Source organism: Dermochelys coriacea, chromosome 2, assembly GCF_009764565.3.
Source record: "Dermochelys coriacea isolate rDerCor1 chromosome 2, rDerCor1.pri.v4, whole genome shotgun sequence".
Taxonomy (NCBI): domain Eukaryota; kingdom Metazoa; phylum Chordata; order Testudines; family Dermochelyidae; genus Dermochelys; species Dermochelys coriacea.
In genome coordinates, this window is record NC_050069.1 from 206734939 (window position 1) to 206761618 (window position 26680).

Consider the following 26680-nt stretch of genomic DNA (forward strand, 5'->3'; position numbering starts at 1 on the left):
TGTTGAAAAACTGGAAAGGATTCAGACAAGAACCATGAGAATGATTAAAGGATTGGAACTAATGCCTTACAGTGATAGCCTCAAAGAGCTCAATCTACGTAGCTTAACAAAGAAAAGGGTAAAAGGTGACTTGATTACAGTATGTAAGTACCTACATGGGGAACAAATATTTAATGATGAGCTCTTCTATCTAGCAGAGAAAAGTATAACATGACCCAATGGCTGGAAATTGAAACTAGTCAAATTCGGATGGGAAATAAGACAGAGTTTTTTTAAACAGTGAGAGTAATTAACCATTGGAACATTTTGGTGGATTGTCCTACTGACAATTTTAAAATCAAGAAAGAGATGCTCTAGGGATTGTTTTAGAGAAGTTCCATGGCCTGTGTTATACAGTAGGTCAGACTAGATGATCACAATGGTCCCTTTTGACCTTGGAATGTATGAATCTGCTGATGTGAGGCCCAAAATTGGAAGTGTTGCAGGTCAGGATAAATATACCTTGGCACATTGTACCCACTCCTGCCTACACTATAACTATTAGATGGTCTTAGTCCTTTGCTTTCACTCACACTGAATTCATGCAGACTTTTAAAGCAAGCCAATCCATTAACCACACAACAGATATAATGGACCACCAGGAATTTTATTCTGACAAGTGTGCAACTTTATTCATCTAATAGTCATACTCCTGAAACTGAACCATAGAAAACAGAGTAAAACCAACTAAAATGCATATATTTATTTTTTCACTTATTCTTCTAAACAACACAGGAAAAGAAAGAAAATACAGAAAGTATGCAGCAGTATCCACCAATCTAAAGCACAAGCACAGAGCTAGACTTAGTGCCAAATTACAATGACATGCTTCAGTAACACAAGTTGCTTTATGTTGAGGTTTCATTTAACCACGCTGCTTCTAGAGGCTGTCTGAGCTATGGATTCCTCTTCAAGAATACAAAAGCAAAAGGTATGAAGTCATTGCTCAAGAACGAAAGTGTGTCAGCAGCACAGGTTGCCTGGTGATTTGCTGAACTACTCTGCCAGTTGTGATTTTTCTACTAACTTAACTGTTACGGGTTTTAGTAACAAATTATCCACTTGGTCAAGCAGCATATACTCCCTCATTAACGTAATCTCAGTCAGAAAGATATCCCTTTACTAAGACCTTAATACCTTGGCTCTCAATAAAGAAAATTCACATTCCTAAAGATTGTTCACTATTTGCAATAATGACTACAATTATTTGGATTTTTTTTTACTTTTCCATTATTACAGAGGTGACAGGTTTTGCCAATAATAAAGTGTTACAGTTATTTTGTCTCAGTGCTCCAAAGCAATCTACAACTCGTTATTATAACAGCCTAATTATTAGTATTAAGCAAATATTTTCCTAGTGCAAACAGCCATCTGATAAACTATAATTTGTGACTAGCCATTGTATTTAGTAATAGACTAACATGGGGGAGTCGGAATCCATTAATTAGCTTTGGCATAAAGCTCTGGCATTCTGTGTAACAGAGCAGAGACTAATGTGAACATTGTACTCAGGGTGGCTCCCACATTGGGATCCCAATGGATTCAACTGCATCTACAAATACAGGCCAGGAATCTTTTCTTTGCACAGTAGCAAAGCCATTATCAAAACAAAGGGGTGGCACTTGTAAAGAAAGGATCATATCCTACCAATCAGTATGCGCTCCGCATCTCTGATTTTTATGTTATTTCCACACCAAATGGGATATGCAGCTATTTTATTTCAATTATATACCAATAGCATTCTCTGATCCAGAAAAATACACTGTAACAGCCTTTTGAGTGAGATGCAATTGAGGAGGAGGGAAAGGAGATGCTTATCTACTAAACTGGGGGTACACCTAAAGATGGTGTGACACCTCATTAAAATATGGCTATATTCCCAAATACAGCAAGTTGGAATTGAGGAAGTGCATGCATGTCCTGTGCCCAATACCTAGACTTTTAAATAGAAAATGGGTAAGCCCAACCCTAACTGCATTTTCTATATGCAGTTACCTGTCTAATATAACTCAGCTGCCCATTTCTGATTTCTCCTGGACTGATTTTATCGTCTCCATCCTAAATCTTTCTTCCTTATTCTACATTTCACCTTTAACACTCAGATTTGTGAGAATTGCCAACACAGTCATTTAATTTACTAATTTAAGTCTTGATTCAGTAAGGTAATCAAGCACTAGCCTAACTTTGTATGCAAGTGGTCCCATTGAAGTAAGCAGCAAGGCTCTTATTCGGAAAGTTAAAAAACAACAGATGATGTGCAAGCTACCAGGAACAGGTAATATTAAAGATTTACTGCTGCATTCATAAATGTTAGTCACCAGTTTAATAAAAGAATAAAATAAAAACAAACAAAAGGAAACAAACCAGAGAAGCTCTTTCAGGAGCTAAGAGAATTTGCTAATCATGCAGATGTTACTTGGCTTCCCTGGACTGTTTAGCCCAATCTAATTTAAAAAACCTGCATCCAGTGGCAACCAGAAGGCCAATAGAACTTGAGCACTGGTGAATTTTTTCAAGAGACAATTTTCTTTTTTAAAAATGGAAAAGAGATAAAGGGCCTGATCCAAAGCCCATTGAAGTCAATGGACAGGCTCTGACTTACTTCAATGAACTTTGGATTAACATCAGAGTGTACTCAGCACTTGCCACTAATACATCAGGTTTCAAACATACCCTAAAGTCTCAACAAAAATAGGCAATGACTCAAGCAGTTCAAACGAAAACGCCAACTCTCTGAACAACTTAATAAAACTGTTCCAGTACATTCCAAAATGTACAAGTAGTTTCACTTAAGTTAAAAAGCAAGATCAGAGTGTCAGGATCCTGGTGTTGAACGCTGGTGTCGTGGCTTTCTAGAAGGCCCCACAGCCTCTGTGCCACAACGGTACACTGAGCCAACGCAACAGCCTGAGTGCTCACAGCCTGTGGCCCCCGAACAGCTATGCTGACTGGCTGGACAGACAGCACACTCATTGGATGGACTATATAAAGTCCTCAACAACAAGAAGCCACCTTCTCTTGCTACCTTGTGTAACTTTACCTTGCTACCGCACCACCTCACCTGACTCTGCCTTGCAGATCTTCTCTTACTGACTTGCCCACCATCGCCTTCCTAACCCACTGACCCAATCCCTGGGATTGGAGCTCCTTGCTCCTGATTCTTGTGAGCTCTCAGACCACTGCCCCAGACTGCCTCTGATAAGGATTGACCAACCAGCTACCCAATCACCTGCACAAACTTGCCCACTGCTTTGGCCACTTCAGCCACTGGGCTTCACACTGACAGCACTCATAATTGGCTCCAGGTAAGTTCAAAAACTGCCCCCAGTAAAGCTCAAAAATGGCTTCAACAAAGCTCAAAGGCCACTACAACAAACCAACCCAGAGCTGTGAACCTTAAACAAAGTAGAGATGTTTTACAGCTCGAGGGCCAGATCATTTCCTCTAGGTGGAAAAAAAACTGAGCGCAGAAGAGGAATCCCTGCAAATTTTCCATCACAGAATTTCCACCAAAATATTCTGTGAGGTTTTTTTTGGTTGTCAGGGGTTTGGACTATAATACAAAATGACCTTAGAGAATGTGCATAGTGCATCCCTTGTACTTCCTTCTCTAGTGCCTGGACATGCCTCCACCTCCCCACCTTCATCTGAATGGATCTGTGATCTTGCAGAGAGGTAAGAGAGTAGCAGAGGCAACTGATGTTTCTTTTTGTATGACCAAGGAAAGGATCAATGCACAAAGATGCCCCCACATGCAGTTCCAGGGAGCAATCTGGGCCGAAAGTATTTTGTTAACAGTTGAATCAGGAATCTTTAACTTCTCCAATACTATTGGGATCTCTGAGTGCAGGCTGCAGGGTGTGGAGACGACTGACTATCTTTACCTGGACAATGTTGGAAGGTTTCGGTCCTGTGAGTGTTACTCATCACTCACCATATTGTGAGATCACAAATATATTTAGTCAAATTGCATAACATTTTGATAAGTGCTAGAAATGGAACATGTTTGGTGATTTTAGAGTCAATCTATTTAGTATCATTGATTAGCACTAAGATGCTATGGAGTCACAGTGATAGGTGCCTTAGAAAAACCTTAACTAGACAGATGCCAAAAGTTAGCTATAGAGTGAGATAAACTGGTAGATGTCTATAAAGACACAAAGACAAAGGCAGAGTAATATTTTAATAACAGTGTTAGAAGTACAAGGCCAAATTCATCCTTGGGGAAATTCCACATACTCCCATGAAGTTACAACAGGGAATAACTGGGACCATTACATCTTAAATCATGAGGACTATTTGTGGGTTTTCCGTATTGTTTTCATTACATCTATTCATTCTAGCATTAGGTAAAATTTTATATAACTATTTCAGAATTAAGTTTTCCAAAAGCATTTAATGGATGTGTTATTTTCAAACAACTAGGACTGATTTGTGAAACAGAGGCTTCCAAAGCATCCATTCTTCACTCTCTGGCCTGAATTGTTTTGTAGCATTATTATGTGCTGTTAAACTGCTGCTGCCTTCCCACCCAAGAGGAGGCTGCATTTGAGAGCTAGAAGAAGTGATCTCTAGACATAGTTTGTAAATCAGTTTCAAAGGTCTGTCTGGTGCTTTGTGCTCTTTGGATAAAAGATGCTATAGAAAAGTTAATTATTATTACTAATATTATACTTCATTCCTTACATCTGCGGTGTATTTATGGGTACAGAATAACAAATTGTTTAAATCATGCATCTCCGACTGTGCCTTGTCTCTATAAGGTAAAAAGCAGTGTTATTACCATAGTCACATATGAAATGATACATACTATGAAAAGCTCTACCTAGCAAAAACCCTCTGAAGCTCTGCTACAGCTGCTTATTTTAGACATTAGAAATAAAAATGCCAGGCAGAGTACTTGCCCCTCAAGCTATGGGATAATCCAGGATACAACAGCATTAAGACCCCCCAACTCTGAAAGGGGAGGTTAGCTAAGGATGCCTGTGTGACCACAGTCTGTGCCATTTTCTAGCTTCCAGAATATAGGAGTTGGTTTGACATTGAAAGGCTTTGTAAAGGTTGGTCATTCTGTCAAACCTGACACCAGCCATAAATCCAAGTAACTATGCAGCCAAGCACTGGGTGTTGTTTTTTCCCCCAGGATGGGATGAGAACACATATGAAACAACACACTTAGACAGTATAGTATTATTTATTTACAGAAGAGTCAAAGAGATCAGTTAACAGCCTCAGAAATTATCTCAAGTATTTGAAATTGCAGTATATTGTAAGAAAGCATGGGGAGAGGGGAGTACAAGTTACACAGCAGTGAGGGAAAAAATAAAAGATTGCACTTATTTTTAATAAAGGAAAATGAATCAGGCAAGTGTTCAGAAATAAGTTACTGAAGCTGTTTTATAAACTAGCTTTAAAATCTCTTAACGGTATTAGCTTACCTTCTGTTGTGTTTGAAGAAATATATCTGAACCAGTAACATTCTCATGAGATTTCATTACTGAAAAGGCTCATTAGAAAAGGCATTACAATACTAATTACCTCATAAACTATTTAGTGTGTACCCACTGGGATAGTACTTACTAGCGCTCAAGCTCTTCATAGATCCAGCTAATCAATTAATGCTCATTACAACTAGAAAGAGTATGCAGACTGCACCATGCAGGAGAAATAAATAAGTCAGAGGTTAGCTAAGAAAGTGAGTTGGCTGTAATAGAGCCCTCCTTTGTAACAAACTTTTGTCTGCTACAATTTAATTTTAATCAGCCTTTCTGGTACTTCTGGTACTTCTGGTAATGTGACTCTTCCTGCCTTAAGAATCTCAGCTATTGCTATTGCTTCTTCAGTACATAATTTATTAAGGGAGACACATTGAATGGCATGTGGGGATTAAAGTGGGCAGGTATAGTATTCACTAATGCCATGCTAATATTACATATTGTGGGTGTAATGAGAGAGATTTTATAAAGGAGCAAGTAGCCATGCAGTACAAGTTTTCTTCCAGATATTCAGACACAAAACTGTAAAAGTGGCAATAGTGTCAATGAGAATCAAACCCAGGAAATCTAATGTACAATAGCAAACTTCCAATATTGTGTGCAAGTTTTGAATCTAAAAAATGTACATGCCTTACCACTGCCAGAGCGGTGTAAAGGGGCCATAGTATAAATGAGAATCAGGCCCTCTCTCTGTATCCTTTTAGAATTACTTCATAAAGAAACTACAAAATTCCATCTCGTATTTTTAGAACTCTAATGTACAGGGCAGCTAATGTCATACTTCCACTCAGAGAGGAGAAGTGGCCTCATGAGAACCCTCTAATACTTACCTTGGCAGCCAAGGGTCATCTGCTTGGGTGGGAGGGCTGGACCCGTAGCACTCTTCTCCTGCCACACATGCAATCCTCTGCTGGGGTGGTGCCAGCTAGCGCCCCACGCCCCACCCCCCGAGCTGTTAGTGTTAACACTCCATTGATATAAACTAAATAATAGGTTTGGGAATTAACATCCCATTGAGATGCATTGGGCTGATCATACTCTCACAGCTATGGTTTCAGCTGTCTGCAAATTCAGGAAGATAACTGTGCATTGATTATACTCAGGTCATGACCTCAAACTTTCTTTCATAACCATGAGAGCAACAAATATACTTTTTTTTAAATGAAAGCTGAGATTCTGATGTGATCACATGACTCCAGGAGCTGGGGCTCCCAGCATGGAGCTCTTGTGGCTATGCGTTAAACTGGCCCAGGTGAAAGGGATGTAGGATCTAAGCCTGACCCACAGGGTCCTCCAAAAGACCCAATTGCAGCATAAGTGCCTTATTTCTGCTTTGAAGCCTTCAGAGCCCTCTATGTAAGGTAGTGTCATGCCCCAGGGTTGGTTTCACTGTAGAAATGGATGGGACAAGGAAATGGGTTGTGGAAGTGAAAACTGCACAGATTCACCAGACTATAACAACATGCTAGAGTTGAGCGAGTATACACCATACCTGAGCTAGTTGTAGTAGTGACCAAGGCGGGGCTGTAGGGGTTGGTCTACCTCTGCATTTCCTCTCTCCTGGATTGCCATACTCTGTGCAAAGCCATTTTACATTGGGCTTTGGGGTACATTAGGTGATCCCTAAATCTACTGAGATTAATATAATGACATCCTGAACCTTTCAGTATCAGAGAGAAACACATTTAATTTTTAAAGTTTTAAAATGGAAGAGTCTACCCAATTTTCTGAAGTGACAGATCCCAGTGTTCTTGGAAGTCTCCATAGCTGCTAGTTTCATCACAGGAGCAGAAAGTCTCCCATATGAATTCTCTGTGTGCTGATGCATATATTCACAAGTTATTTGCATAATCCTTAAACTCCCTCTGGGAATCCTTTATTCAGCTACCTAATGCAAACACTACTTAGATCAAACTTCCCAGCAAACTATTCCACAACTAACACCATTTAGAAGATAGACAGTTCAGCAGAATAAATTGGTGCAGCAGAACAAATTTCCCATTATTGATGGGAGTCACTCCAGATAGATGTTAATAAGTGAGCTTTAGGTAATACCCCTTGCTTTTCAGTTATTGATCCTCAACATTCTAAAGTGTTTCATGAGATTGAAATGCTTTCTTAATAAAAAAAAGCACTGCTCAGATAAATAAAAAGGCAGAGATTATATGTGTTTATACAGATTAAGAATGTGTAGCAGAAACACAAGGAATGAATCATTCTGGAAAAGAAGAATATAAAAGCAGCCATTTGAGCAATAGACTTGGTTTAAGAAATACACACAGCTCTTCAATTTATCCATTCTTAAAATCTCAAAACTCTGCCTCCCTGTTAAAATGAAGCTTTGAGAATTCACATTTTAATAACCTCCCTTTATTAAACCATGGCTTTAGCAGGACAGTCTAGTTAAGAGAATTCTAGGAGATAATGTTCACTCTACTTATGAAATGAGATAAAGATGTTTGTCGCAGGAACCCAAATATATACTCTCTTCTCCCTCACACACACACAGATGCATCATACCAGCCTACAGAACTGCTGTACATGGTTATCAGATCAGAAAGCAAATTGGGACTTCACATTCTTATCTCTGTACTTAGCACTATGTTAGCAGCAAGAATAAAGATCATTCTGAACCTTGTCCTAATGAAGTCTGTGTCTCCATTAGTAGGAGAATCTAGGTCTATCTTCTTCACAAACATTTTTGCTGAACCACATACAGTACAAGAAGCGGGCTCTAGACTGAACCAATAACGATGCTAAGTGTGTTGGAAAAAAAATGTGAAAAGTTGGCACAGGACAGCTAATGTCATACTTTGGTATATAGTAGTGTTCTGTCAGAAGCCAGACATATTAAAAATATTTATATAATTTAAAATAATTTGTACAGGTCTAGTAAAGACTATTTTAGGCTTTAGTACATATTTAAACATGTGTTTGATCCCACCAGGCTTCATATGCAACCTTGGCACTTGAGGGCAGTACTGAGGATATGCCATTACTAAACTTTTCATATTTGTGTGAGTGTGAACCGTAATAAAAATATCACAATATTTCTTGCGAACTTGAAAAGCAGCACTAGATTACGTATGTATTTCCAGATGCAGAACAAAGAATGAACTTTGTTTGTGTATATATTGAGAGGTGGCTTTTAGGTTACTTTAAACATTCCAGAATAATATGGCTTAGATGTAACAGTTTGAATTATCCAAGTTTCAAGGCAAGCTCTGAAGTGACAGCACAATTTTGCAAAGTATGGGTTGCAATGTTACCAGGAAATGGTGGTCGTTTTTGTTTTTTGTTTTCAAACTGTTTCCCTCTATTGAAAAATAAAATTCATGCAAACATTTCTATTTGTCTCCGTTTTTGTGACATCTCATTTTTAACACAACTTAAATAAGGGGCCAAAGTATACCTGACAGTATCCCTTAACTTGGATGCATGAAGATCTAAGAAGTGGAACTTAATTATCAACAAAAGTACATCCCCACTGATAGTATCTAACTAATCATCTAGTAAAGCTATCTTAAAAGAACAGCTTTATTTTCTAACATTTTCCATTGTTAGAATTGGTTTCAATAGTGTGCATAAAACTATATATACAAAGAAATTTTACACATATTGGAAAAAAGGAGACTGACTTAATTAACTGTTATTCTTAAAGGACTTAGGGCCATTCAATCAAGCTTCCTAAGTACACCAGACATACCCTTTACCCTTTCCCTACAGCATTAGAGAGGCCTGGGGCATCCAGACATTAACGATCTGAGAGACATACTGCCAACTTTCCCGGAGTCCAAGGCACCAGCTAATTATATGAAATGAAGCAAATTGTAGTTGCCTTTACCATAACAGAGGCATGACCTACCAAGGCTATGGTCCCCTGCACGCTAATAAAATGTCCCTAATAAAGATGAGAGTGGTTGTTGGTCACAGTGTCACTAGAATTCTCTAAGCAACACTTTGACTCCCACAGAGCTAGGCAATGAAATACATTACATTATAGGTAGGATACAGAATGTAGAGGATGTAACTATCTACACCATACCCTGGGTAGTCTGCCCGAAACACACATTTGAAAACATTATTCATGGCACTTCATACGCTAAAATCTCAGATAAACATTTAATAGGCCAATGTTTTGCTAGTAAAAACAGCAAGTGTAGCACAGTAAAGTTTGCTACATAAGTGTTTCCAGGGTGGGGGACCTAGTCTGTCCAAGGCATTTCAAATTACCTCCCTTGATAACTAGCTGAACATAAATGAGAAAAGCTGCCCTACTGAACATCTGGAAGACAGACTGTAATCCTCTCACTTCTGGAAAGTGTCTCTGTCCATATTTGAAAGAATCAAACTAAAGAGGAGTAGAAATGTATGAATGTCCCTTCAAACTTAACTTAACTTCTAAGATGTATTTGAACTGTGACCCTTAACTTACAGTAAGTCCCACAGGGGTGTCATTCTGAGCCTTGGTAGAGTTCATTGTGGGATGGGGGCCGATATTTGCAAATTCTATTATCTAACTAAGTAATCATCCATTTACATTCTCAGTGCCTAAAGAAATTGCCACGGATGGATATGCACACTAAAAACACTTGTTATTTCTAGAGAAACCTCAAATATTAAATACTTTTATATTGCAGGGGAATGGGTCTGAATCCTTGGATCCTAATACCTCCCTTCTCCGCACCCACCCCCTGCAATTTCAAGTTTGTGTTACGTTCAAAACTGGAAAGAAACTATTTTCCAGGATTGATTTGGATGTGGCTGAAAATAGGTGCTCTCATAAGATTTCAATCCAAAATAGTGGAATCCGCAACATCAGGAAATACGATCTCACAAAACTTTCATCATTGAAGATGACCGAAATCTCACAAGAACTAATCTATAACATTTCTATCTTTGAGCCAAAATCTCATGAAAGCAGTTCAGAAGATTTCAGTGCTATTGAATCCAAACTGAAACCCCCCACCTCCATTTGGGGCTTTGATCCCCAGACCTACTCTGGAACTGGATGTGTAAACCTAAGCCCAACTCTGCTGATAAAATACATGACTTGTGCACATATTAACTGTAAGTAAATTCTATCCAGAGTGCAGTCACATGATCTGATAGACAGAGCTCAGAGTTGGAAGCCAGGAACTCCTTTTTTCCCATCTCATCTCTGCCCCTAATAGGTTGTCTGCCCCTAGGCAACTCAATTCACCTCTCTACCTCAGTTACCAAACTACAACATTGTAACAATATTTAATTACCCCAGATGAAAACTAGTTAATGTTTGTGCAGAGCTTTGAAAATGTACATGGTACATATAATAATAGGGAGAGAGACGAGAAGGGAAAACCTAGAACCTGTACATAGTGAAGAAAAGTGTTTTCTAACTTGCTGTTTAACATTAGGATTTGTTTACGGTACAATAAGTTTCCTTGGCTGATAAAATCTGAAGCTGTTCATGTTTATTAAATATCTTTCCTTGCCTCTGAGAGGATTTATGTTGTGAGGAGACTTACTGTACATCCCAAGTGAATGCCAGTCTTCGGCAGACCTTCCCAAAGTGCAAAACAACTTCCATTATTAGTGACTCTTGCAAAAATCTTGGAAAGTGAAAGCTGTACAAATTCCAAGCAAAAGACTGAAGTATATCTCTGTGACGCAGAACTTCCCCGTAACACAACAATTTTTTTATAATTTCCTTTTTTCCTGGCTTCACTGACACAAGGATTTGCTTTTATTTGCTCCAGTTCCCACAGACACATACATGAGTTTACATGAACAGGACTTTGAAAGGGACAGCTCTGAATCAGACTACCACAGTCTATACACACACATGCATCTGACATAAGAGTTTAGAATCGTACAACAAACACAAAAACAAGATCCAGCAGCTCATGTGTTTGGCTAGATGCTAGATACAGCACACAAATATTGGGATTGTATTTCATTTATTGCTATGGTTACAAAATCAGGGTGGACACTGAAGGAAGACAGAGAAAGAGAAACAAATCTGCAAAGACAGTAAATCCTATGAGAAAACAGATGGGGGGTGGAGAGAGGGAATAAGAGAGGGGAGGGAGAGTAGTTAGTATGGGGGGAGACAGAGGTCATTTCAACACCCAGCTGAATAAAGAAAAACAACATAATAAAAATCCAAACTCTTCCAGTCAACTAGTCAATAAGATCACTGCAGATAAAGTGACACAAGAAAGAAAAATGCTAAGAATCACTACAACTTGTGGCAACACTTTGTGCCCACTTGGTAAAAGCGAGATTAACAATTCAACATGTATTCATAGCCTGTATGACTAACTAAACTGGCTCTTCCTCAATTTCATTTGTCAAGCTACTGAGAACTTAAGAAGTATTAGTTTCTACTGACTTTAGTTCAATAATGCAGCATTTAGGCCTGGTGGGTATATGGTCTCATTTCAGTACACAAAATAAAATATGGCTAGCTTTACCCATAGTATTATATTATGCATGGTGTTAAATATTCCAAGGCAAAGCATACATACCCTACAGGAAAAACTACTGAATTTTGCCTGTAGAACTTTTTAAATGCTAGAGCAATATTGCATTGAAAAGTTGGCTTTTCATAGTTTAAAATGCAAAGTCATATAATAAGAGATATATTTTCAGTAAAGTCAGTGGAGAATTAAATGTGCAATTCATGTAACAACTGCAGAAGCTACACACTTCTTAATCTTTGAACTGCCTTGAAAATGTACCATATAATAGTTTATGTCAGGATCTTTCTACAAAGCAAGACATCATTTTACACTGCTGTTTTGTCTTGCTTAGATTTCTCTGCTAGATTCTGAGGGGGCACGTGAAAAATTGTTGTTGAAGGCTTGGCAGAGAGAAAACATTTTTCTTTCCATTCACTGATGCTGTGCCAGTGTTTAGAAATGTTTACGTCCATGAAAGCATTTTTATTGGTCCATTAAGGTGATTTTAGTCCTGGTGGGTTCAAAATTAAAGCATAGGAATCCACTAATTTATTATTTTTGTGTGCTACGGAATGTTAACAATAAAACTAGAACTTTAATAGATCTGTTCCTGCAGGTACTCCTCATGTCAAACTTCCACCGGAAGTCAACATGGAAAAATTACAGTACTGAGACCAGGATCTGTCCTTTGCTGTGCTTTCCTTTTCAAACAGTCTCCAGAGACCAGCCATGTCCCAAGATGTTACTGATATCATAAGGAGTTCTTGATCCCATGTTCAAGAGTAGCTACAATGACCCAACTGAATTAAGTGCAGAAAACATAAGATGAGAGAAAGAGTGTTAAATTCAACATTTTTTCCACTTAGCTTAATTGGGCCATCATAACGCCTTGTGGATGAGGAAATAGGTACTATTTGACATCTGAAGCAGCATAGAACTTAATAGGTCCCTCAGAAAGCCAATATGTAAGTAAATGGAAGCTACGACTCCTACCTTCTCAGCTGATGGTTCTCAACATATTTGAAACTCTGTAGTTATGGAGAAACTGTACAGATTCAGAACTGATAGCTACACTGAACACATAGCTATCTGGACCCCCACAAGACTGCTGGAAAGGGGGACTTATCTACAACTGGGCTAAGACTTTCAAAGCCACATAGAGGATCTAGACGTTCCATTTCCATTTCCATTAATTGCATTGGGAACTGGATATTCAAGCCTTAGGTGGCTTTGAAATCTCAGCTCTAAAATGCAAAAACTTTGTAATATTTTCCATGTCTGAAGAGTGTCACAATTTATGTCCTTCCTCTTGCCCGGAAGTCTCAGAGATTTCTTAGATAAATTATATCAGACCTAGTTAATATGGTTAGTATTGTCATTATAATCAGGAACATGTTCTTTAACAGCTTATTGGGTTTTCCTTTTCTAATATATTATGTACGTACTTTTTCATTGGATAAAAAAATGATGTAACTTTTTATATCATTACTGTTTGCCCTACTAATGCTTACAGTGTACTAACACTAGTACTTAATTCCATAAAGTTAATAAGAAACTGTTAGGGGAAAAAAGGCCACTGAGGGTATGTTTATACAACCCACGGGAGTGAATCTCCCAGCCTAGGTCAACAGGATAGTGGAACTCATGCTAGCACTATTAAAATAGCTTTGAAATTGTTGGGTGAGAATTCAGGCTCTGAAGCCTCCCCCCATCAACCCCAGATTCTGCCAGGAAAGGGAGGCACAAATAGTACATTTTATTTTGGATTTGTAAAACCATTGAAAAGTTTTACACAATTAACTTTTAATATGAAAAATACTGAAAAAAATCATTTTAAAATTAGGGCATTCTGAGTAGCAACCTGTTCTGCATCCTCTACTCCAATTCTGGCATGCAGCAAATATTCCAGTAAAGTCACAGAATCAGAGATTATGCTTTGCATCATTTGAAAGTTTTCATTTCAAGTTTTCATATGGTATATATAGTATTAATTCCAGCTCTAAAAATTCTTGCGATAGTGTAACTCATGCCCATATGGTGAGTCACTCTGTCCCCCTCTAGTGGCACCTGGCCCAGCTAGCGATTGATGAGTCTGCTACAGCCTTAGCTAAGAGACAGAGGCTCTTATACTAAGCTTCAGAGGTCCCAGGTTCAATCCCACCCAGTGACGACCAGAGTCTGTCGGTGTTACAATAGCAGCTACCTAAATCAAGTTGGAGTTGTAAACTTTTAGAAATTTGATTTTTAGACTTCCAATGGGACAATGCGTACTACTCATTTCTGACCTTGGTGGTTCACAAAATATCAGAACTGGGGCTAAGCAAAGGTTTGAATATGACTGTCTCAAATTGCAAACTCAACTAGCTGCAGGTATGGTACGTGAGCAGCTAATGTGATAGTAAAGACGGGGCAGGCAATTCAAGGTTCAGAATACCTTTAGTGTATTTAACCACATGTTCACATGCTAGACATACTTTATGCACTTTTACCTAGTAATTTTAAAGATACATATTATTTCATTAGGAGGGGGAAAGATATAAAATCAGTGCTTGCTGGGGTCACGGGGTTTTTAGCTCTGAATCTGGCAAGAAAGTAATATTGATGTAGAGATTCAATCATTCATTCGTTAACTGAGACAGTTATAAAGCACTATGTAATATGCTGAAGGAAAGACATATCATAAAACAAACTGTAAATTTTTGTGATTATAACTTAAATCCATTCTGGTTTATTAGGTACAGCAGATTAATATTTCAAGCAATATATTTTAATCTAAAGAAAAATTTTAAAAAATCTAACATTAGGTCACTGGATTTTGCATCCTTTAAATGGCAGGAAGAAAAAGCTGATTTAAAAATTATACCCTTGTTCCCATTTCCCACAACAAACTGACTCTGGAGAAGTTATTATGGTGAAGTTCTTTAGATTTTGCCATCTATACTGAAAAGTCTCCATATATGCTATTTGTTTATGAACATTTAGTCTACAGGAACAAGGAAATCACTTAGAGACCTAAACACCGTTATGCCTAGTCTATGGGTCACATCCTGTTCATCCCATGTAAGGCAAGAGGGATTTGGATTACATTTCTATGTCTCATATCTGAAGAGGAGTCTACCATGGAATCTATTCCGCATCTCTTTGTGTTGGGGAGTAAACAGTCAACTACGTAGATGAGTGCTGATCCAACTGCCATTGACTTCAGTAGCCATTGGCTCAGACCTAGTCACTAGCACTTCTCCAGTTACTATGGGCTGCTTCAGTGACTTTTGTATAGTATATGCTATGTATACAAGTCACAGAGTGCAACCAGCAAAATGGCACATATGTGGAGTTGGATGCATCATTGATAACAGCATTAACTGTGAAGAAATCTAAAATTCATTCTTAACGTAGGACTCGATCCTTGGGGATGCTAAGTGCTCTCACCTTCCACTGACTTCAACTTGCAGGAGGTACTCAACACCTCACATTTGCAGGTCTTTGAATAGGAAGAAGATTGCAGTGTTTATTTATAAGAACAAAGAACAGGACAGTGAAGAAGACTGAAGTTAAAATGCAGATTGTCAATTCATTAACTAAGTCATAAGGAATGTTTCTCTCTAAATATTTCCTATGTTTTCTTCCTTTATTCTATTTTTTCATGTAGATTTATATTCATAATGGGTGAATGAAAAGGGATATTATGTTATATGTGTATTGTCTCATGCATTCATTTTATTTATGTTAACTGCAACATATAATATACATATACAATGTTAAATATTTATAGGAGTAAATTTTCAAAAAGGGATGCTTATGGTCTATAATTGGTGCCTCTGTTCTATTGGTTAAAAGCTGCTGCTTTTCTAAGAGAGGGGGCAGAAAACCCCATAGAAGCAAGGGGAAGAGGCATCAAGAGTTCTTTGGGCAGTATTTTGTTTTGCAATGTCTTGGACCCGTTATCAACTCAGAGTGGGGATGATTTCACAGAACAATACCTTTATGTATCAGAGTTTGGGACAAAACAAGTTTCTTCAGATTAAAGAGTGATCTGCTTTAAAGTGTAATTTCAGATATTACAGCTCAGAATTCTCATCATATGTACCAATAATTTAATTTTGTTTTAAGTAGCCTCACAATTTCAGTAAAAAAAAAAAAAGCGGGGGCGGGGAGGAGGGAGAGGAAAGGGGGTGGGCAGAAACTTTAGTATCCAAAACAGATGCCAGTTTTGGATTTATTCAACCAAGGAGTATTTGGTTTGGCTTAACATTGCTTGGGTTGAAAAAACACATGCCTATTCCAAAGAGATTTAACAAGGTCTGCTGCAGATGCTGTTGCCATTTGGCATGTCACCGTTACTGTGTGGCACAGAAAGAACTCTAGACCACAGATTTTGCTTGGCTGAAGTAGCTAGCATTTTTGGCTACATCTGCTCTTCTGGCCAACTGGCTGCATGCTTACAGAGTGTGGTTGTAGATGGGGTGTTAACAAAGCTTGGGTTAACAGTCTAACCCAAACTAATAGTGAGGTGAATGTGTGACCTATCATGACTAAGAAAATAGAGACAGGAAAACCTTGTATGTTTTCTGGTCCTAAACTGTATACACAGAGGGTTTCTTGCATATACTGTACCAACTTACAGGTACACCTTTTCCTTTGCCTTGGGATGAATGACAATTGTTTTACAAACAGACACTATATCTACTAATCAAACTAGGAAATACAAACGTGTGGTGGTTTAAGGTTATATGAGACATTCAACTTTGGGGCCTGAGTCTCCTTGAGTCTCCATGTGTTACACTTCTCGACTGGTGTAACTCCACTAACTCCAGTGAGCTCATTCCTGGTTTACATGGGGATAAAAGGACAACCAGGCACAAAGTATCTTGAAATGGATCCACATATTTAATGTGTCAACCTGTGACTTTACACTTACAGCTGCCATCAAACAATTATTACAAGGCTGAAACAAAATGTTAATATTTCAATTATAATGTAAGCATATGTTGATGGGCACAGCTATGGGGTATTATTACTGTATGTTCCGCTGGAAGTGGATGTATGGGGCCCAGGGACTTACAAACTCAATGCTAATGGCATTCACACAAATAAATCCTCTACATACTACAGGGGAGATTTGAGCGCACAATATACACATCACAGTAACTTCAGAAAACATTAGAAGCAGTGCTTAATTTGTAATGAAAGAGGTGCCAGGGCTCAAGCAATTTTTTTTCACTTTCATATCTGATGCAGCCAGCCTAGATGAAGCACTAATTAGAAGTAACTATTTCATTTAAAATACTAAATCATTTTTGTCCAAATTATCACTTTATCAGTTGCTCTAACCTCATCAGCTGCACTCAAGAAAAAAAAAATATAATCCTGATTTTCCAAGCATTGTTCAGTTTGTGCCTCTAACACTGTTCTCTGACATCACCCCGTATGCCACATGCCTGCCTAGAAAAATCAGACAGTATGCCCATGCCCACCACACCAGACCCCTTTACTCTAGTGTTTGTTTACTTACAATTTTTAACCCAAGCTGCAGACACCATCACAGAACCAACCGGCCCATTTGCTGATTTTCCACACATCTGCACCAAAATTCCTATTAAAAATGGTAAGGATCAGATAGTCCACTCTCTTTAAATTAATCTCGCCCAGAGTCAGTGGAGACTGGTAACATCTGAAAGTGCATGTATGCTGACAGCCAATTACAGGCACGGATAAAGATCACATGATCCATGACTAAGAATGAGGTAAGCTTTGCCTGCCTACTGCTCCAGGTAACTGCTGTGTAAAAACAATATAAAAAAGGATTTGTAATTGTTTCTTTTTACCATTTTGGCTTCTGAATGCATTGGAGGGACTTGGGGTGATGCACACGGGTTATTGAGATTTGGGCCTTGCATCCCCATGATACTGGAGTTCATTGACATTTGTCTCTCCATCTTTAAAAGGAAGAAAAAAAGAAAAACAAATTAGACAACAAGATAAAGTCTAAAAACATTTTCAAGGGCATATGTTCAGTTTCTTTTCCAAGAGACCCAGCTTTATTTCTTTGAGTCATCCCTCAAAAAAACTGTTTTGTGAACTGCTTATATTTGCTTATTCTCCAAATTTGTCCTACAAACGCTGCCTTTCTCAAAAGCCATTCAAAAAAAGAGAGTTTCTTTTCAAAACAAACATATCAGCCACCCAGGTTTGAACTTTTTTTTTAATGATTTCCCCCCTTTTAGTATAACAACACTCGGAGTTAAGTGGTTTTAAAAGCATCATTGTATAAAGTTGTGGCTTCTGCTGTCACTGCAGCCCAGCTCAGCTTGTTGAAAACGTAAATAAAAATCCATGATCTAGAGTGTATGTAACATGAATTGGGTTCTTTTTTCTTCTCTGGGACTGCTCAATCAAGGGGAGTTTTTCATATATCCCAGGTCATGTTAGAGAAGCTTTGGAGTTTAAACAAAACAAAACAAAACAAAAACACCCTACCAACCCTTTAGAGCTCTTCTTGCATGCTAAATTCACTACATTATGGTACCTTGACAAATTCAAAAGACAGTTAGAATAAGGAGAATTTGCTATTTAAAACTGCTTCTCTCTAATGTTTTCAGTGAAAAGAGATGTGGTAGGATTCAATGTTTTGTTCCATTTAACAACAGATGACTGGATTCACTCCTGTGGGTGAAGTAGGAACAATTTGCACCCCCTGAATCTGAAAATAAGCTGTACTTTAAAGGAATATTCACCCAACTTAGGGCTCCTTTTCGACCGAACGGTTCTGGTTGAAAACCAGATGCCTGGCAACCCTAACAGTGAATAATATAGAAATGTCTTGTCCTGGACATTCCTTTTAAACTTCCAAAAGCTATTAATGGACAAAGTTCATATCTAATTGTTAAAAAACCCAAAACCAGAATATGACTACACATAAAAAGTCCCAAGCTCATCAGTTTATATTTATTACATACTTGTATAAATTTATAACAACATAATGACACTTGAAAAGGAACGTTGAGGGCAGTGATTTTTTTAGGACAAGTATGTCACACTCTCATTTCTGGAAGACAACACAGACAAGAGCCCAAATCTGCCGGGTGAATTGCCCATAGTCCCATCATTGTTCCACCATGCACAAAACAAATGGCATGTCTTCCCTTCCAAGAGGTGGAGGAGGATACTTTTATTTTAGGAACAGCACAAACATTAGCTTTCAGACAGCCTTGCAAAATGATCACATTCAGCACAGTGAAGTATGAATGTTTTATTTCATTATTTCTAACCTTCCTCATTAATTTCTGCTGTTTGTCTCCCAAAACTTTTTATATTAACAGGGCTGCCAAAATACTATGAAAAGTAGGGGCTGCATCTTGCAAGACAGGTAACTGAAATCAATGGGAGCTGAGGGCAAAGGCAAACCATGTAGGATTCGGTCCATATCTACAGCAAATGACTGATTACTGGTTCTGAAAAATAAATCACTTTTCCTTCTTATTGACTGACCTCCTCACAGGAGGTGAGTAATTATTTTGAGATTAAATTGTCATCGTGCATGCGCTTTGTCCAGTAAGGCCCAATTCTAATCTCACAATTATATAACTCCATTGCCTTCAGTGAAGACGCTGTTGATTTACACCAGTAAGTAAGATCAATATCAGGACCCAAAAAACTCTAATAAAGAATAAGAATCTGATTCTAGAATCACATAAAGTGGTTCAAATCAGGAGACCCTCTACTGGAGTTAATTGAGTTACATCTGTGTAAAACAGGTATAATGGAGTGCAAAATGACACAAAACTCTGTATTCTCTATTTTGGATCACTTCATTTTCACTGTGTGCAGTGAGGTAGATCTTTGCCCCTGATAATGCCTGATGCAGTATTAAAATAAAATAACTTACTGGCATTAGTACTGCAGAAGACCCAGGCATGGTAGGATTGGGCAGGGTGCCAGGCATAGAGGCAGGCATGGGCTGTCTTTGTCGGTTGTGTAGGTGTAGTAGTGAAGACAGAGAACCTGGTACAGGCCTAGAAGAAAAGGAGAAAATGTTGTCACTGTCTGTGGAGGCTAAAGCAAGCGCGACAGTCCCAGACATTTCTATCACAAACAACAGTAGACAACTATATAAAAGTAGAAGATATAGTATTAGTGCCACTGTCTTTAGATCCATGTAACAGAAAGTATTAAGGAAACGGCAAGTAAAACCCAGGTCTGATTTCCTTTGCTATTTCTTAGTGAATGCCCTAATTTGCTTTATTTCCTGGCAAGTATGATATAGACATTCTATAGTGAATGCATTGTTATAAATTCTGCCCACAGACACAAAACAGTGCGTGATAGTCTATTAAACATGCATAAATTAATAGAAATCTTATCACCTATAAATTACTTTAATTTGAACATTTTTCACTACTGTATATACACAGATATATCTTCTGCAATAGACCCCATTTCCTCCTTCCAAAGCAACAGTCCTGATTTTATTGATCAGCATGTCACTCATGGCACTGGAAATGGAAAAGTGAGAATTAAGATTAATTCTCAGAGTCAGATTAAGGGGTTTATAAGGAAAAAAAGGAGTGAAAAAAAGCAGAATGGGTTAATGTTAGCAAAAGGCATTAAAGAGATTTAGAAGGTTTTTTTACAAACATACCAGGGGAAAATAAATATTAGAGGGAAAGTAGACCTATTAACAAATGAGAAGGATCATTAAATGAATGGATTCAAAAATAGCTGGGGTACTGAACTACTTTTTAATAACTGCCTCTAAGAAGAAAAACATTTGGGAAGTAATGACTCCCTTGAAAAGAGAGGGAAAGTGAATGATGTGAAGACAAAATCAGGCAGTCCAGATCATATGGAGCCTTGGGTGTCAGGGGAGTTAGTTAACAGGTTATTCAGCTTTTTTTGAAAAGTCCTGGAGAAGCAATGAAGAAAAGCAAACATAGTATTAATTTTCCAAAACCAGGATAGAAAATATGCAACATGGCAACAAATAAGGCCAGTTCAATTTTGGGTGTCATGGACAGAACATCACAGACCAGAATGCACCTGCAGCATCATGTTCAATCCATTAGCAAATAGATACTGATAATGGCATTGGAAGGCATTAAGAGGAAATGCAAATAATTAGGAAGCTGGAGGGACTGATTTATGACTTAGGTAAGCAATTTGTATGGGGCAAAGATGAGAAAAGTCTACCAACATTTGAAGCCTCTACACTTCCAGGGTGTTATTCAGCCCTAAAATAAGTACCCCCATTCCACTAAGGGGTCCACCGCCAGCGACTGCAGCCCTCAAAGTGAGCTGCTCTCATCAGGGAGTTGGAGGTCATATCCACAGTGCTTGGAAGCAGCACAAGTCAGCTCACCCCCTGGTTATCCACTGTCAGTGGGGCTCCTATGAGAGATCAGGCGGCACTTTAAATCTCCCTATCCCCATGAGAGGAAATAAACGCAAATGTTGCCTTATCTCCCCAGGGTCTGAATTTCCCCCATTGCCTGGAGTGCAGCTGCTACCAGCATCTGTGAGCATGAATCAAGCATCAAGGATGTAGAGAAGTTATGTAGGGTGGGACTGTACAGGGAGGTGTAACTTAGAGTAGTGAGATAAATCTAAAAATGAGAAAAATGCAACTGAATATTGGGAGAAACTTGATCTTCATTTGGGTTTTTTAGATTGCAGTCATCTCCCAAAGGAAGTGGTGGAAGCCACCCCCATCCCACTGGACAATGTACTGAGTTTATATGCCTTAGGGTACAATCTTGAAGAAGGATAGACAGACTACCATGATCTAAAGGATTTTTCCCCTTTTTTAACTTCTGTGAGCTCACAGAAGGATCCTATACAATAAAATATCAGTTGACTCTCAATGAGACTGAAGTGAAACAAGTACCATGACAATAACTTTTACCTCCCCCCATCACGCATTTACACTGACAATCTCATATACAGGCCCTTTGTACAACTCACCAGCTTCATAATAACCATAGGTGTTAGGCTGTTTGACAGCAACTTATTTTGGCCTGACCTATGCAATTTATGCTAGTGAACCTCCTGGGACGGCACGGTTTGAATTCTGCTTATATGTTCCAGAGCCAAAAAAATTTCTGAAATTGATTTAATGAGCTTGGGAATATGGGACTTAGTCAAAAGGGAATTATTTGTATTTATTGCAATGGCAAATAAGCTACCTCGCTGTATCCAGTCTCACCTTTCATGCTGCTTAGCTTTGTGGGTCTGCATATGCTTTACACTTGGTGAAAGATTTTTTTTTCAACACCTCACTACTTCTAGGGTTTTTCCCCCTACTAAAGCTCCTGCTTGCCCTTTCCCTGAGAACGATCTTTCCCAGCTCTGCAGTACAATCAGAGATTTTGTGTTTCAAGGCTGACTCTCTTTGTCAAAAAGTCTGCACTCTTGCCACTAATAAAAATGCTACATAACATGCACACCAGACTCATTTCTGTAGTAGGGGAGTTTGACACTAGCCAGTGCTCACAGATATTTCTATTTCTTCCACACTGGAAACAAGCCATTGATTAACACACACATACACACACACAGAGTTTTCTACAGATTGAAACTGACTGAAATACTAATTTGTCTGGTTCTTACATTCCATCCCATTTATCACTTCTCTTAAGAGGACAAAGTGCTCCTTTTTTTGTTGTTGCTTTTTAATCTTCTGTAGCAGCAGATAAATTAGTGAGACAAAAGTGATGCTCTTGTGACAGTCAGGTATTATCACTTTTTTATGCTGGAAATGCACATTGTCCTCCATTCACCTCCCATCTTTGTACACTTGATAAAATGCTGATGATGATGAACAGCCCCCTGACTCGTCAGTCAGTGCTGCTGACTCAAAGGTTTTAGGCCCTTAGCATTAGTCGTTTTGTACTCTAGTAAATAGTTTTGTTGGACAAACAACCTGCAGATAGGGAACTGCTCTATAGAGGAAGCAACATACCAGTCTAGACACTAATGAGACCTAATTTTCAAAGATGTTAAGCACTCACAGCTGTTTGACTTCAGTGGAACTTGTGAGTGCTCAACTGTTCTGGAAACCTAGGCATAAGTGATGCCAAGTGGAGACATTTTACAACTTTTAACTTCTCTATGGCTTCAATGGGCTCATGCTCAGGACCTATATGCATAGACTAAAATAAAGATCACTCCAACAGCGTATCAAATGCAACACAAGCACTTCTTCCTGATACCAGGCATGCTGCTGGCTATGCTGAAATCCCATTTGAACCAGCTCTCTTTATTGTCTGGTTACCACTTATTTTACTTGTTAAGACCATTTATCTTCACTGTAGTCTCGTGCTTCCTCAGTTCACAGAAATTTCTAGCTGAGGTTCTCTGGGGTTATTTTCAGCCACATAGGCCTAGACCCTCATGGCTTTAAAATGTAGCAGGACGGAAGCAGTCAGGAGCATGTTTCTAGTTTGCGGAAGAACTCCAGATCGCATGATACATTTCATCCTGCTTCTCCTAACAGCCTCAATTCAAATGAGAGCCAATGTTCATTATTATTATTATTTGTACTGAACCATGCCTAGAAGCCCCAATTAGAGATCAGGGACCCGCTGTGTCAGGTACTTCCCCAAAGGGCTTACAGTCCTATGCATATGCATCGGCAGTAAGGGCCCACAGCTAGCCTACTTACCTGCTAGCTTAACCCTCAGCAGTCAAATGAGCACAGCCTGGTCCCAACTGAGGCGCCTGATTGGTGAAACTGCCTGATTGGCTGAGGGGATCATCAGGCCTGCCCTTAAGACCAGCAATAGCAGCAGGGTTGTGGCTGCTCAAAGCATATGCCCATGGCTGTGTTAGCTTCAGTTCCTGCCTTGTTCCAGCCCTGTCCCAGCCTCACTCCGGCTTTGGACCCAGCCCTGCATCTGCCTTCCTTTACTCCAGATAACCCAGTTCTGACTTTTGGCTTCAATTCCCTGGCTCGGACTCTGACTTAATCCTTGGTTCTGATATTCAGGTTCTGACCTTTGGCTCTGATTGCTGGCTCAGACCCCTGGTTTCTGACCCTGGGCTCTAGCTCCTGATCCTGGCTCTAGGCCTGACTGCCACAGCTCTGACCACTAGGCCTGACCATCCATATCCAGGTCCCTAGTAGTTTAAGCAACCCCCCCCCCCAAAAGTAACCCCATCAGGGAAAAGGGGCCTGGTTCCCTGCTGGCACTGATCCCACCAAGACAAATATCTCCCTTTTGGAAATGGTGGGTATACAACCTGTAGGCACAGAATATGGCACTGCAGGCACAAGCCATTGCCACCCTGGCACCCTGCGAACCAAAGATTCCATTGTCAGGTAAGTTTGATGGCAACCGTGGCAAATTCCTGAATCAGTATCAGCTTCTGTTTCTGTTGCAACCAAGAACATTCCCCACTGACCAAGCCCATCAGCTTTCTAGTCAGGGAGGCCCTGGCCTTGGCTTCTCAGCTCCTGGAGAAATCTGGTCTGCTCCTGGGTCAATCTGAAAACTTTGTGCAAGCCATGACAGTGATCTTTGATGACCCAAATCACATGTGCACAGCAGAGTCAGTACTTCAAGCACTGTGGCAGGGGCACCAATTGGTTGTCAAATTCACCGTGTAATTTTGATGCCTGATAGCAGACGCTGAGTAGAATGAGGTTGTGCAGTGTTACCACTTCCAGCTCAGCCTTAACAAAGAAATCAAAGACAAGCTGGCATGGGTGGATGATCTAATCGAACTGTGCGTGAAGATCGATAACTGTATAAAGGAGCACCTCCAACAGCAAGGGTCAGTCACCCATGTACCAGCGGTTTCCCTGGCTCCAACTCACCAATCACTGGCTTTGTCCCCACAGACTGAGCTCATCCAAATTGACCAAGCCTGTCACAACCTTTCCGATGCTGAGAAAAATTGACACTGAATGGTGGGCTTATGCCTGTACAGTACTGCCGAGAATCTCAGTGCTTCACAATCTCTGCCAGGAAATGCCAAGTCCCAGCCCCAACAGAAGGTGGGCTAGTGAGTTCCCCAAACCCCAGTACTCAATAAGGATATTTGTCCACTGGTATTCTATCAACAACTAACCCGAACCCAACACATCTCGGACTCCCTCTCCAACTTTGTAAGCGCTGTTGGATTCAGAGGCCTCCGGTAATTTCATGGACTTGGACTTTTAATAAGCACGTATGATCCCCATCCAATGGGAAAGATCTCCAGATTTGGCAGAGTCTATCAATGGGTTGCTCCTCTCATTGAAACCAGTTACCTGCCCCTTGGATGGCCCCTTGGGAGGACACCACTCTCTCTGGTCATAGAAAAACCCTCAGTTTGGGCTCATCTGAGCCCAACACCTTCCAGTTATCCTCGGTATGCCCTGGCTCACCACACAGGATCCGCATATCTGTTGGTGGGCAGATGCAGTAAGTTGCAGGTCCCTGCACTATCAACAGTCTTGTCTCCCAAAATTGAGCCATAGGCCAGAAACTCCCTGCGGCTCAGTTTGCCTCCTTGGCGAATCCAAGCCCAAGGCCATTAGATCGCAGGGAATCTCAGCACTCTCCTATCACTCGTGTCCCCTCCTATCACTTCTGTAGTAACAGCTAAATACCAAGAATTTGCTGACATGTTTGATAGGAAGAATGCACTGCCCATATGCTTTCCCTCGCCCTGCAGCTGCAGCATTTCCCCTGCTGTCCATGGGTGTGTGGATCTGGGCACACGTGCTCTCCCTCGGAGGTCCCTCCTCTTCCTACGTCAGCCTGCACTGGGCCAACAGGCCTTCTTGTCCCTCTTCCTGTCTATCCTCCTCCCCATGCAGTTTCCTACCTTCACCTCGTTTGGTCATGTCCTGCCCTCTTGCTGTTCTCTGCTCCCTCCCACAGTCCCCTGTTAGAATCACCTCCCTCCTGCAGTTGTTGCTGCTTCCCCTGCCACAACCATCTGCTCCCCTGCTGTTTGTTGCTCCCTGAGCGAGCGGCGGGTGGGGCATTCGGGTGAAGCATAGGTGGGGCCATGGATGGAGGGGCAGAGCATGACTGGGGCCTCAGGAGGGGAGGGGGGCCATGGTCTGGGCTTCGCCACTTCTAGAGAATTTCCGGCACTCTTGGGCATAGCCTCCCAAAACAAAAGACCCATGCGCCACCTATGCTTGAGCAATATCTTTGTTGCTTTTTGAACTATCACCAAGATGAAGGGGTTTCTCTGCTTCCCTAGGCTGAATTTGTGTATAATAATGGCACACACACTTCCACCCAATAAAGCCCCTCCTTCACCAACTTTGGGTTTCATCCTCATTTTCACCCAGACATCCACACAAAGTCTTTGATACCCACTGCTTCAGACTTAACCTCCCACCTCTGCCAGCTACACCAAGAGTGGAAGGAATACCTGTTAGCTACTAAGATCACCACGCTGACCTTGCCGTAGGTGACCAAGTGTGGCTGTTCACTTGGTACCTTAGGTTAATGCATCCATCAGCTAAGTTAGACCACCAGTATCTACGTCCATGTAAGATTCTGGAATGGGTCAATCCAGTGGCATTCAGTTGCCTGAGTCTGTAAGGATCCACAAGGTGTTCCATGTCTCTCTGCTGAAGCCTTACATTGAAGTCTTACATTCCAACGTGGTCCACCCCCACCTATCACCATCCAGGAGCAGGAGGAGTATTTGATTCAACAAATCCTTGCTCTTGACACATTGGAGGGAAACTTAGTGGACAGAGAG

The 26680-nt window shown here is 40.0% G+C and overlaps 1 protein-coding gene across 9 annotated transcripts in view; it reads right to left on the reverse strand.

Annotated features, from left to right (window-relative positions):
* Positions 1-26680, reverse strand: part of CREB5 (cAMP responsive element binding protein 5) — a 359862-nt gene that overhangs the window by 71789 nt on the left and 261393 nt on the right. For all 9 annotated transcript variants that reach the window (XM_038393118.2, XM_043509125.1, XM_038393119.2 and 6 more), the window contains 2 exons: positions 19863-19989; positions 17803-17913 (listed from right to left, as the gene is read on the reverse strand). In XM_038393118.2, the coding sequence (XP_038249046.1) occupies positions 17803-17913; positions 19863-19989 (238 nt within the window). The remainder of the gene's footprint in view (positions 1-17802; positions 17914-19862; positions 19990-26680) is intronic.